This window comes from Populus nigra, chromosome 9, assembly GCF_951802175.1.
Source record: "Populus nigra chromosome 9, ddPopNigr1.1, whole genome shotgun sequence".
NCBI lineage: Eukaryota > Viridiplantae > Streptophyta > Magnoliopsida > Malpighiales > Salicaceae > Populus > Populus nigra.
In genome coordinates, this window is record NC_084860.1 from 14,875,360 (window position 1) to 14,889,489 (window position 14,130).

Below are 14,130 nucleotides of genomic sequence, written 5' to 3' on the forward strand. Positions count from 1 at the left end.
TTTACACCAAGTAAAAAACAATAAAATCTTAAGAATAAAAAATTCACTTTTTACAACAATAGAACTTGATTTATTTTGTTTCAATAATCAAGTATCCCTTTTTATTTTAATTAAAACATATTAGTATTTATGCTATGATTGTGTTTGCATATATGTCTTATGTTTCTTTGAATATGTATTTTGTATTTACATGTCTTATGTTTCTGAATATATATTTATAGTAGGCATGATGGAATCCTTATATGCATGGTTTTAGTTTTTTATTGCACATGACATATATGTTTCACCTGCTTTTATAGCTAATACTTTTTGTATTACACATGTTTTATGTATTTTATTTCTTACTTTCCATTCATTAATAGTTTCGTGAACTCTAATATATATTGGGTTGTCATCGTGATTTGAAAGCATATATATATTATAGAATCATCATGCAGGCAATTGGCAAATGAGTTTTCTTATTATACAAGACGTCGATGGAATGAGATTAGTTATGCCTACGGCCTGTTTGATGCTTATGATGAGCTATGGCCAGTAAGTTACTGAGAAGCAGAAGTATAATTGATAAATAAACATCAAATTTACACCCACTTTTTGGTTAACGCTCGCAATTCGCACGACAAGTTTAGTTGTTAATTTGATTCATTAATGAACAATAACTTATAACCACTTATTTATGAGGTTAATTTGGAGGTCAACACGATCGATGTTTAATAAATCATGCAAGGTCCCAAATTGTATGTTTGTTTTGCACGATACTTACAATCAAAGTGTAATGATGCTTGATTAGATGAACAATAGTCTTGGTGCCTGTGTTATGCTGCAAGGTTAAATTAATTTTTTTTAAAAGAAAATATTCAGATGTCGAAATGAGATAAAATAAAAAGAACACAAAAACTAATTATGATAAATCTATAAATATGGTAATCAAGCTCGAGATCCCAAGATATCCTATCCAACTTGCGCTCTAAATTATAAGTTTGTAATAATCTAATAAAAATAAAGGGAATTATAAGGCTATTTTTTTAAAAAACAAATCCGCGCTAACTTTTTAAACCTGTGATTCAGGTCATTAGACCCGAAGTACTCAAGCTGGAAAAACCATGAAATTTAGTTCTTAATCATTCAAATATTGAAGGATGAAATTAAAAAAAATAATTTCTATTATACAAAATAATTAAAAAAAACAAGCAATTAAAAGATTAAAGATCAAAACTAAAATAAAAAATAAATTTTATATTTGATTGAAATGTGAAATTGAAAAGAAAAAACAATCTAGTAAAATGACCAAAAAAATCCAACAAATGAGGGTTAAATTGACATAAAAAAATAATTTTTTGATTGAAGAATGAAATTGAAAAGAATAATAAATTTTACAAAAGAGCCAATAAAAAATAAAAAATAAAAATAATGAGGACCAAATTGAAAAATATAATACCTTCAACTTGAATTGAATGATGAAATTAAAAATCAATAAAACATTTATAAAAATACCAAGGTACAAAATTAGAAATCCAAAGAATGAGGATCGAATTAGAGAATGTAATATTTGGTAAATTATAATTGAAAAATAAAATTGAAAACAAATAAAATTTTTACAAGAGAATCGAGACCGAAAATAAAAAATCAAAAGAATAATGACTGAAGTTGAAATACTAATAATCAAGAGTGTCAAGTTGTAATGTTTTAGGGTGGAGAGAGAAAATAAAGAAAACAAAAGGTCCACCAGCACCAAATTAAACCACTACCAAAGACACGTGTCACACCAATAGAAAAAGGATACTAAATTTTAATTTTAATATTTTTTATATTTGATCAAATACTAAATTACTTCTTAGCTCAAATTATAATAACCAAAAAACCATTGTAAAAATACTAAAATACCATTTGATGCCAATGTTTTTTGAATGTTTTCATGGGTATTTAAGTTGTTTCATTGTGCAATTAATTAAGATGTGAAAGTATTTATTTGTTTCATTTCTATTTAATAATGAAAAATAAGCTATATAAAAGATTTTAATGTTCTTAGAAGCCAATTCTGGGTGGAGAAGAACAAAAATCATTATACTATTAAAATGAATAATAATCTTATATTAGCATTTAGTTACATAAATCAAACAGAAAAAAAAAACATAATTGATAAGCAAAAACAATAAGAAAAAAAGTTCAACACTTTGGACTCATTTGATCGTTATCTAAATATAGAACCCATCATTGGGTCCCAATAATCTAGGGTTGAATTTTATTTATAAGTTACAATCCAATAACTTACAATGTTATTTGCTTTTATTATTATTATTATTATTATTATTATTATTATTATTATTATTTGTCATCTTTCCATTCATTTTATATTGCTGTAATAAATGGATAATATAAGATTTCAAATCATCTAAGATTTCATATTATCAGTTTTAAGAAAATATTACAAGAATTCCCATTTGTACCCAAAATACACTTAATTACCCTAAAAGAAATACAACTAAATTAATTTTTTTTTAAAAAAGAAATGGACGTGATTATTCTTTTAGTAGATGCATGCCTAATATTAATTTTTATTTATTTTTTCACTTTTTTTTAAATAATAGCTTTTCTCTATTTCTTTTCATTTATTAGTTTAGCTATCTTTTCTTTTAATTAGTTAAGGGCATTTTGGATATGAAGACTTTTCTTTTAAGTAGTTAAGGGCATTTTGGATTCGAAAGATGGTTTCTGCCAAATCTTTAAAATCTTTAAAATTTTAAAGATTTTTATATTTTCATATTACTCTAAGTAGGTCATGTTAATTTATCCAAAAATTTAAGTCTCAAGTTAAAATCGTTATTCAATATAATAAAAATAGGACTCGACTTGCTAGTTAAATCATAAATTGATTAACTTATATCTAAAATAATTTTTTTTAATTTTTTTAAATAAAAAAATAGATAAACTAAATTATTGAATTGATGAACTAGTCAATAATTATTTTTTAAAATATATTTTTACTTAGAATTACATTAAAATAATATTTTTAATTTATTTTTAATATCAACACATTAAAATTATTTAAAAACATAAAAAATATTATTTTAATATATTTTTATATAAAATATACTTTAAAAAATAATCATTTTTATACTTCTAAACCGCGGAACCTCTTGTTCAAACACATACCACTCAACTACAAAACCGTTGGTTGGAGGTGACTAAAAGTTGATAGGAGTGACACGTAGGATCATTGAACCGATTCCCACAGCCTTCTTTGATCAAGCTCACCAGTCCAAAATGCTATTAATGCATTGTTTCTGACTTTAACCTCTCCACAACATGTGGAGTGGAGAACACAGTTAAAATTATCCAAAACAAATCTCACCCCTCCACAGTAAACACAGCGGGCCCGCCGCCAGATCCACTCATATATTAACTTGAAGGGACTTTCTCGTAAATGGTCTCAAAATCCATGCCCAATTTCTGTCAATGGCCGCATAAGGCCTAAAATGCTTTCAGTTTCACTCTTCTTCTATAAAAGAAGGAGCCAAACCCAAAAAAACTTCTCAAACCATCACCCTGAAAACTCCCTCTTTTTAGATTTCTAATGAAAACTTTGTTTTCTTCAACTTGAATAATCAGAATAACATATTTTTATTGATTTTGAGGTTATTTTCTTATATTACTACATGAACATGAAGTTTTTGTTGGAATTCGTGTCTTGTTGTGGGGTCTCAAGTGGTGGGGCACTGGAGGTTCCTGAAAGTGTGGGCAGGCAGTCGGAGGAGGAGACACGTGAGTTGATGACGGTGAGGAACGATCATAGGAGGAAGAAGAGAGGAAGAGGGTCTTTGACTGCTGGGAATAATGATTCAGGGGTTGAGTGGAAGCCATCATTGAGTGCGATATCGGAGAATAACGTAGTGGTGGCGGGGGAGAGAGGAGTTGAAAGGGTGCTTAATAGGAAAGGTAGTGTTGCTGCTGGTGGCCGCGGCGGAGGCAGGGTCCGTGAAATTGCTACCCTTTCCGGTTACGTTGACAATTACAGGTAATTAACTGCTAGTTGATCATGTTTCGTGTTGTAACCACTTCCATCATTGCTTTCCTAAATCATCACACGAAAAGTTTCATCCCTTTCAACTATTGAATGAACGAGTTGTATCAATTCACAGAATTAGACTTTCAGAAAGTGATTCGGAAAAGATTTTCGACAAGTTAAAATTCCTTATACAAGATTAATTAGTTTTGTACATGTAGCAGTAGGATTCTTGAATGGAGAATCCATCATTGATTCCTGTACATCAATGGACAAAGAATGTATCAAAGTACTGATACAGATGACCATAACGTATACGTTCTGTATATGATCATGTATATATGTTTATACTTTATACTGTATGTATGTGCGTCTGATCATTAATTCTATTTCTTTATTTGTAAGTGGAGCAATTCTTGGTGTTGATTGGCTCTCTGGTTTTCGTAATAAGAAAGTCTAACATGTAAACCAATAATATATAGACTATCCCTTTTTTCAATAATGATATTAGCTTATAAAGAAATAAAATTTGGTGTGGTGGGTTCAGGATTGACCAAGTAGTAGAATTATAAAGTTTCTGCTTTAATTCATGTTTTTATGAAATAAAAAAAAAATGACAAACTGGATTTATTTTGCGTGAGATATTTTTTTTTCTTCCATTTAATTGGATATTTCTCATGACTTTCAGGCGAAATGGGGTTTCGATGGTTATTCCAGCATTCTCTCCGACTCCATTCATGATGATTTAGTGGCCTTGCTATTCAATCAAGAATTTGTGATTGGCTTTATGTAAAATAAGTAGGGAAGTAAATATTCTTGTAAGAGAATCGACAAGAGGTTGTTCTTGCAAGTGGAAGTTCTCCTGAAGTTATCATCTCCACTCACAGAGGTTGCAAAGTTTCGTCTTTTGTAATATAAAACCAGTGATGTTCCATTTGAATTGCAGGGTCTGTGGAGGGTTTTTTTTCCCCCCTTCCTAATTAGGTTTAGTTTTATTGTCTGTAATTCTGAGTAGATTTTCCCACGATCCCATCTCTAAGCAAATGGGTGTGTACCATTTTCTTTACGCTTTTGATTTCACAGCAGTTTTCTTTTTGTGGATACAGTGTTGTGAGTAAATTAGTATCGCATGGAAGAAAAAATTAAAAAAATTTAACGGGAATAAGAATTTTTAAGTTCAAACTCCATATATAATGTTTACGCATAATACCTTTCGATGAGAGTACTCATAATGTTTAAATAGTAGTTACTAGACATATAGCCCGTGATTTGTCGGAATAATAATTTTTTTTTTATATAAAAAATAATAGGTATAAAAAAAATTCCAGTTCAAAGTTATTGGTTAAAGGAACAATTTAAATAGTATGAGAAAAAAAAATAATGATAATAAATAACTTGACAAAAAAATAATAAAAAAATAAAAAGATAGCTTATCTAGATTATCAAACAATCTGATGCTAACTTAAATAAAGAAAAATAAGAACAAAAGAAGTCAAACTAAAAAAAAACATCAACTTTAAAAAAAAAAACAAAAGCAATATCAGGTAAACCTTCTAAACTTCATCTAATCTAAAAAACTTGCAACTTGTTAGATTATTGACCCGAGTTCAATTAAAAAACTTAAATGTTATCCAATTTAATTTTAAATGATGAAAACATTAAAAAACTTGCAAAAGAAAGGGAACAAAAAAAAATGGGCTTAAAATTTGATAGGAAAAACTAAATAAAGATAAAATTTGAAAAGAAATCAAAATTATCCTAAACAAAATTGAGAAAATTATTAAGACTAAATTTGACATCGAGAGATGAAATTTAGAAAACAATCAATAAAAAAAACATGCAAAAAAAAAGTAGCAATTAAAAAAATTAGAACTAAATCCGATGTAAAAATCAAATGAAATTAAATATTCAGGGATGAAATTGTAAAAAACCAATCCATCAAGAAAATGATTTAAAAATAGCAACTAAAAGAAACATGACCATATTTGACACAAAAATTAAATGAAAAAAAATTTCTAGAGTGAAATTATAAAAAAAACAAATCAATCAAAAAAACAATTGAAAACAAAACAAATAGTAATTCATAGAATGAGCACCAAATTTAAAAACAAATTTCAAAAATTAAATGACTCGGATGAAATCAAAAATAAAATCCAATTAAAAACAACCAATATAAATAAAAGAAATTGCAAATAAGAGAATAAGGACTAAATCAAAAGAACAAAACAACTGAAGAGCTGGTTTGATTTTCGGCATGGTCTACACACAAATCCATGAAGAAAGAGAAGAAAAAAAAGTCATTTCCTGCCATACCAAGCCGAATCATCATACATAGTTCCTGGATGGAGGAAGAGGACATTGAGAAGAATTCGATGATGCAACGGAAGCACTAAAACAACCATCAGATTCAGCTGCAAGCACTGTCTGAAGTTGGCAGAGTGGTTGACATGCTAGTAAGTGCTTTGCATGCCCCAACAACTTGTTTATTTTTTTATTGCACAAAACCAAAAATGCCCCCAAGACCGATCAACAATCACAAACAGACCATGAGAAAATTACCACAAAGCCCCTGAATGCAAGGCTAATAAATTGGAATGACATGAGTAATGTTGTAATTGCACTGTTTGACCAATCATGAAAATACAAAATCGTCCTTGTGCAAAAAAACATGGAAGTATTTTATTTTAGGGTTAAATTTGTTATTTTATTTTGTATTTACAAATATAATTACCAAAATAACTCCATTTAATTCTCCAAAAACATTAATATCATGTGGCATAGACCATCCTAACCTTGAAGCAAAGTAAAAAAAAAAAAAGAGATAAGACAGTAATTATACTATTGAAATGAATAGAAAATATATCTTGGAGCACCGTAAAATAAAATCACCACCAGCGTTAGCTCTTTTTTTTTTATTATTAATATCTGTATATACAGAACGATGGGGGCCATATTAATAATAATGGATGGTGTTAATATGACAGTTACATAGTGTTGTGGTCTCTCCTTTTCGTGATCCAATCTCAGCTTTCAATAATGGATGGAGTTGAAGACTCGATTTTTTTAAAATTGTCTTAGTATGTGCATGCATATGTGACATATTACTTTATATACCACCCTATTCTAGGATAATTTTCTATTTACTTATTTTTCATGAAATAGAAGATGCTGGTCAGTTAATACGCAATAAATCAAATGTTAACATGTTTTTTTTTATATAAAAAAACTAATTGTGAATTTTTTTGATATAAAAAAATTAATTGTGAATAAAAAAACAAATGAATACATTTAATAAAATAAAACTAGAGTCATATATGTTAATAAATGTGAGGGATAAAGTTAAAAAACAATTAAAAAAAGGGTAAAAAGTTAAATGAAATAAAATGTTGAGGGATGTAATTAAAAAAAAATCAACCTTAAAAAGCATTAAAAGCAAAACAAATAACAATCAAAAAATTAAAAATTCAAACTGATATAAATAAAAACTGACAAAACACATTTTACTTTTAGAATGGTTGGCATGAAATTCAAGGAAAAAAGAGAAAAAAAATATAGCCTATCTACTACAATATTGTGCACACAAGCCCAACCATCATGAAGAGAACAACTCGAAACTTCCAACACCATTACAGAAGGTGGCATTTGACTGTTTGGAAGTGTTGCACACGCCATCTAAAGAGCGTGTGCGTCTTCCACTCGCTAGTGCCTGCAAAATAGTCATTCACATTGACTATATGAATTGCCCTTCCTATTTTTTGTTTTTTTAATTATATTTTTATATTTGTTAAGAGACTAAATTGCTCATCATTCACATTAATTATAACTAAAAAACTATGATGAAAATTTGAAAACACCCTTGTACATTAGTTTCAATTTTTTTGCTTTAAGTTAAATGTAGTCATTTCATTGTGCTAGCAATACATAGAAAGATCGAAACACTCTTAGACACTAGTTTTTAAAACTTTGCTTTTAAAAATATTTAAGTCATTTTACTATGCATCTGCTATATTAAAAGACCTATTTATGCTATATTAAAAGACTTATTTATCCTCGATCAATATGAGAATGATAAGTAGACTATATGAAAATGATGCTGGCGAAAGTTAAAGATAACAAAAAAACACAAAACATAGAAATTTGATGAGCGAAAAGAATTGTAGATGAAAACTTTAAATTCACAATTTTATTCTCTTTGAAAATAATACTTAAGAAGTCAACCTCTTTAGGAGGTTTACAAAACCTTAAATGGGCCTAATACCCTCCATCAACTGGGAAACAAAATAAAAATAGAAAAATACAATGGCAATAATCATAAAATCCAAAATTAACAAAGAAAATAACAAAATTGGCCCATACCGAGGTCCAGGGCTGGATTTTTGATATATAAAGATCTGACAGTCCGTATAGTGATGTAGTAGCTGCTATAGAAAAAATAACCTTTAGAAATTCATGTAAAAATTTGAGTCTAATTCAATGGTCAGATTAAAAATTATAGTATTTTTAAATCATCATTTTGGTTTGGAACAATCATACCTCATTTTGGATCTAAATCTGTCTCAGTAGTCTATAAATATATCTGGTAGGCCATCCACGTAATCTATCTAGTGCAAATCACTATCTATTTGTGACAAATATTTACTTGACTATTCAAAATCACTTGTTATCACAAGCTCGATTATATCAGAAAAAGACCAAATTGGCCCCAACAATTAGTCAAATGGTTTGGTTTGAGAAAAACAAAATGATCATTATATTATTCTAATTACTATTGCAATGACTCTATAGGCTAATGACTATATAGGCTTTTATCTTTCTTTTTTTTTAATTCATTGTGCAAACTAGCTTAATTGTTAAAGGAGGATATTAGCAACTTTAATTTGAAGTTAAAGTTTACCTTTTATCTAATTTGCTATATTCATGTTATTTATCTGAATCATATTGAATTGATGCATGTCATATATATTTTTTAACTAACAATTAAAACTATGTTTAAATCTACTATATAATATTTCTTTAGTTTTATATGTAATTTTGCAATCTTGTTTGGTAAAGCTTCTTGAAGCAGCTAAAGCTACCCATGGAACTTTCGAAACCTGGCTCTGCATTGTTAGCTCTATCCTGTTCTTGCTATTTTCAAACGGGGAGAGGATTTTTGACTGAGATAAGCTTCCAAGATATTTGCTTCTCCTTGAAGAATTGTTTCTGGAGAATTGGTATGATGTCTCGCGATTTTCAGTTACATTATTTTTAGATTTAGACTCATTTACATCTCTCTCTCTCTCTATAGTAGTGGAGCTTCAAATTTATGCAAGTACTGTATGATGACCAGATAAGCATGCTGTTTCATAACATGGACACATTGCTTTCTGCACCGATGAAGGTCGGGAATCAGGAGAGGGGGCAGCAGGAGATCTTAGAAGCAAAACCTCACAAAAGCTTTATCTAATGAATCTAAAGCAACAAAATTGCAAAACATACAAACACGTTCACACACCTGACAAACCACCTTCTCCTTCCTTCATTCCAGTGATCGTGTCATACAATGGCCGATTTAGCGTCTCTGGCAGGTAAAATGCAAGCAATCCTCCTACAAAACCACAACTTGCGAAAACTGCAAATGGTAATGCACCACCCATAACTACGATGAAGGGTGCCAATATTGCCCCCATTTGTGCTGATTGCGTTGCACAACCAAGGGCTACATTTCTAACAACTGTAGGAAACAACTCTGCTGTGTATATAAACAGCAAATTATATGTCCCAGCCATCCCAAAAATACCCAAAATCCCACAAATCATCCTCACCACTTTCCATATCCCAACACCTCCCATCAAACACCCTGCAAAGCAGAAAAAGCCGCTGAACCATAGAGTCCCGATTGTCAATGGTTTCCTTCCAAACTTGTCCAACAAAAGTGCTGTTATAGTGAATGCTGGCATTTCAGCCACTGCATTAAGCACCACATTTAGGTGAAGGTTGGTATCAAGGTTGACAACATTCAGGCTAAGGCCATAGTAGACAACTGAGCACATGAAGTTGATTGCTACTGCTAAAAACAGGCGAACACGGGTGACTGGTGAGCGAATTACGTCAATTACAGAACCAGTTATTGCTTCTTTTGTAGCAAAACCTTGCTTGTCACTTTGGTCATTGACATAACTTTCATTTACATCTTCATCAAGGGCCAAGACAACTCCATCAGGAAGATGTTTTCCATTAGATTTAGCAATGGTCCTCATTAATGTCATTGCTTCATTGATCCTCCCACGAACAAGGTACCAACGCGGGGACTCAGAGATAAAAGGAAGAACAATGACAAGGAAAAGGATAGAGGGGATAGACGAGGCAATGTACAGCTCCCGCCAAGAGGGGAAAATGTAAGCTATACCTGACAGCATTGCTATTCCAGTTGAGAAAAAATAGAATGTGGACATGCCAGCCGCACCACGTTTCGAGGATCCTACAGGCTCGGTAGCAAGAACAAAGGCGCAGAGGCCAACGCCACCAGTGCTGAAACCGGTGAGGAGACGAAGTAGGAGATAGGTCCAGTAGTCTGGGGCTAATGCTGTTAAGCAACCAAACACAGCATTTAGTAAGCAAACTACTGTCAAGGAGCCTTTTCTTCCTAGCGTAGAGTCCGAGAGATGACCAAATGTTCCAGCACCTGAAAAAATTAAGATAACATTCATCAATCACAATCTTAATTTAAACTTCACATTATAATTGAAAAGTTGGGATCCTTGACCTAACATTTAAGGTATTTTCGTGACACACCCTCAGTGCAAAATTTCCAGCAATGTCTTGTGAACTTGGGATTTCATTCTAGTACATACACATAAATTTTGTAGGCTCAGATTCAATAGTTCAGTTCTACCATAACAAGGTTCTCTATTCCTTGAATATTTTACATTGACACTCCATCTTGAACTCGTAAAAATCCAGTTCTGTTTGCGAACAAAAAAGAAAACTTATTATAAAATAAGTTAATTTACAGCCACACCTAACTTCAGTACTAGATATATATTGACAAAGAAGTTAGAGGCGTAGGCTCCATTGTTTCCTTGTGAATTGCCACAATATTTTATAAATTGATTATTTCGTGATAGCAAATGGCAGAGACTTTATTGTAATGCATGCATGCCAAGTGATGCGTGACCCCCCCATTGATAACAAAAAAGAAAGTGGGGTTGATCACAGCATTTATTGTAGAGAAAGTGCCTCAAGAAATTCATAAAGTAGGGAAGAAGAAGCATGCTAAAGATGCTTCCGAGAACGAGGAAAAGAAATAAAGGGTTCAGGACCCGAACTCCTGAGAGGCATCCGAAGAAAAGGAAGTAAAAGGTGCTTGGGCTGTTTATCTTCAGCATCATTGCAGCTTATAATGTGATTTTCATGTGACCATAGTAAGTAGAAAGTCCGAGCAATCATCATAGCCATCAATCATGTCAAATGACCCACTTGTGTGAATTCTTCTAGTAAAGCAATAAAGGATCCCGGACACCATTCGGAAAGTTTACGGGGGTTTATCGGAATCCTTCCCTTTTTAAGGTTACTTTTTGCCGCAAAATGCCTTCATTTTATGATCAAATGTAGAGAACCCCATTTGACAGCTTATGGTTCATGTAGTTTTCTCGGAAATTTTAAACAGAAAAAACTAATAAAAAAAAGTATTCGGTGTGGTATTTCAAAATCTGTTTCCAAAGCTATGTAAAAATCACAATTCCGAAGCCACAAGATGAAGTCATTGTGATTTTAAATTTTTTATAATATTAAAATCATTTTAAAAATAAATATACTACACGATTTAGTTATTTACAATAACAAAACAACAACCACAAACAATATTAAATAAGAAAGGCTATGTTTGGTTTTCCTCCACTTAAATCCCACGTGATCTCCATAAACGACAGAAACAATGACTACAGAAATCTATACACATGACTGTATCTGACAAGAGAGAGCCTCAAGTCTGTAAGAAACACAACTAGTGGAACGAAAAGTTTTCTAGTAGTATCTTTATATTTATCTTTATCAAAAAGCATCCAGGATTTTTTAATTTTTGTTAGTCACGATCGTCTCTATCCCCGATCTCTCCTCCAAACTGTCCTTCCATGGTTTGTTTTTATATTTTACAATTATTTTTGATTAAATTTAAATTATTTTTATTTTTTAAATGGTTCCAAATTATCTTGCTGCAATGATACTAAAAATAAAAAAATATTATTTTAATATATTTTTAAATAATAATAATTGAAAAACTAATTATTATCTTACTTCCAAACATTCCCGACTTGTACCATCTAGGCTTATATTACTTTTTTGAGCATTGTAGTGGAGGAATTAGTTTATAAACCTACAAATTTTATCCAACTTACAAAGTTGTGGGAAACAAGATTGTTGTCAACCTAAACTTATAAATTATAGCAATAATACAAAGTTAATCTTCTTAAGATGCATCATCATGTGATTAGTATCCTATTAAAAAAGGAGATAATGATAAGCTTGCCAACCTAATCTCGATATAGAATATTGTCGTATCCCACACAATTTTTTTATTATTATTATTTCCACATGCAAGTTAATTTAGGAGTCCTTTCAACATTAAATAACCAGCGACAAACTCTACTTTTTAATTCCAATCTATTGGTACAAAAGAAGTATCTGCCTTATCAAATACCATGGTATTTTACTAGAATCAGAAACACAAACAAAATAAATCTAAAATAAATAAATTGTTTTTAATAATATTAATGTATTGTGCTAGTAATAAATATATTAAAATAATATTTTTTTATTTTTAAATATTTATTTTTGACATAATCACGTCATACTGATTTTAAAATATAAAAAAATAATTTTAAACAAAAATAAAATTTAAAATTTTAATAAACAGAGATCAAAACGTAATGACATTCACGTTATAACGAAGGGAGAGAATCACAAACTCAACCCATGACTTCTTTCTCCAAGAATTAAAAAAATAAATAAAAGAATCTCATTGCTCCCATCTAAATTTTAGAATCTTTCCAAGCGATCAGAGTTCAAAATCCAAATAATTAGAAATAATTTTAGTTGCTTTGATTGAAATTTTCTTCTTAATTAGAGTCCAATAAAATTTAATTTTTATTTCAACTAAAATTTTAACATGAATGCTATTTGAACTCTATCACCGTTCCAATTATAATTCTGCATTTTTTTCAATAGAAAAGGAAAGGGGAAAAAGAAAAGAACAAATACCAAGGTAAAAAAACAGAGATCGAGATGCATTGCACTTAAAAAAGAAAAAAAAGAAAAAAACAAAGAGAGACAACTCATACTCACCAATCATGCAGCCACCGAAGAAAACAGCTTGAACCAACCCAACCTTGTACTTTTCTCCACAAACCAACCCCCACTGAGCCACCGTTGAGCTCCCCGCACCACCAACCCAATCCCACGAACCAGGTTCAAACCCACAAACACTTTTAGCCATCTCATCACAACCCGAACCAAGACACCTAAACTCCGGCTCACGGTCAGCAAATATCATCACCATAGTATGGAAGGCCTCAAGCGCCCAAGCCAAGCATGTTAACACAAAGTGACGTAATTGCCATGTCCCAAATTCACCACAATGTTTCTGTAACATGTCATCTATTGTTAGCTTTTGAACGTCTGGTCCCTTCTCGGGTTTCCTTGCCGGTTCTTCTAAAGAAGATAGCAAGGGTGACCGGAGGTCCGGGTCCGATGAGGGGATGACAGACATGTATAATATATCTATCGGTGTCGCAGGAACAAGGTGGATATTTTCAAGTGTGGTGAGTAATATATGTAGAGGAGCAAGACCACCATAAATAGGCCGGAAAAAATAAATAATAACAAAAAAGGAGAAGGAATGTTGATGTTAAAAATAAAATAACACTATATATAAAGAAAGTATATATATATAGAAGCAGAGTTGTATGGGGATATGCATCTCACACTTTTTGGCCGTTTCCGGAGGAATTTAGGAAAAAAAAACTAGAGTTGTGGTGTTGTGTGGTCGGGAAGACACTTGGAAAGAAATCAAGCCCTTTATTTTTTAAATTGACACGTGGAGAGATGAATGGTCGTTGGATTTGGGTAGGGTGCCATCCGAGATGATAAAG

General features: G+C 31.0%; 2 protein-coding genes across 2 annotated transcripts; one reads left to right on the forward strand and one right to left on the reverse strand.

Annotated features, from left to right (window-relative positions):
* The first annotated feature begins 3,447 nt into the window (after window positions 1-3,447).
* Window positions 3,448-5,104, forward strand: LOC133703225 (uncharacterized). Its single transcript, XM_062127682.1, has 2 exons — window positions 3,448-4,015; window positions 4,692-5,104. The coding sequence occupies exons 1-2, from the start codon at window positions 3,657-3,659 to the stop codon at window positions 4,750-4,752; spliced, it is 420 nt and encodes a 139-aa protein (XP_061983666.1). The 5' UTR covers window positions 3,448-3,656; the 3' UTR covers window positions 4,753-5,104.
* A 4,201-nt stretch (window positions 5,105-9,305) lies between these two features.
* LOC133702894 (organic cation/carnitine transporter 4) lies at window positions 9,306-13,922 on the reverse strand. The gene is made up of 2 exons (XM_062127224.1): window positions 13,325-13,922; window positions 9,306-10,667 (listed from the first exon to the last, which is right to left on the reverse strand). The coding sequence occupies exons 1-2, from the start codon at window positions 13,746-13,748 to the stop codon at window positions 9,490-9,492; spliced, it is 1,602 nt and encodes a 533-aa protein (XP_061983208.1). The 5' UTR covers window positions 13,749-13,922; the 3' UTR covers window positions 9,306-9,489.
* Between the last annotated feature and the right edge of the window lie 208 nt (window positions 13,923-14,130).

What these genes read in the sequence shown, in the direction of transcription:
- LOC133703225 (XM_062127682.1), top strand. Translation starts at nt 3,657, where the DNA reads ATGAACATGAAGTTTTTGTTGGAATTCGTGTCTTGTTGTGGGGTCTCA. An exon ending in GGTTACGTTGACAATTACAG is followed by an intron (nt 4,016 to 4,691) that starts GTAATTAACTGC and finishes CATGACTTTCAG; the next exon opens with GCGAAATGGGGTTTCGATGG.
- LOC133702894 (XM_062127224.1), bottom strand. Translation starts at nt 13,748, where the DNA reads ATGTCTGTCATCCCCTCATCGGACCCGGACCTCCGGTCACCCTTGCTA. An exon ending in CTTCGGTGGCTGCATGATTG is followed by an intron (nt 10,668 to 13,324) that starts GTGAGTATGAGT and finishes TAATTTTTTCAG; the next exon opens with GTGCTGGAACATTTGGTCAT.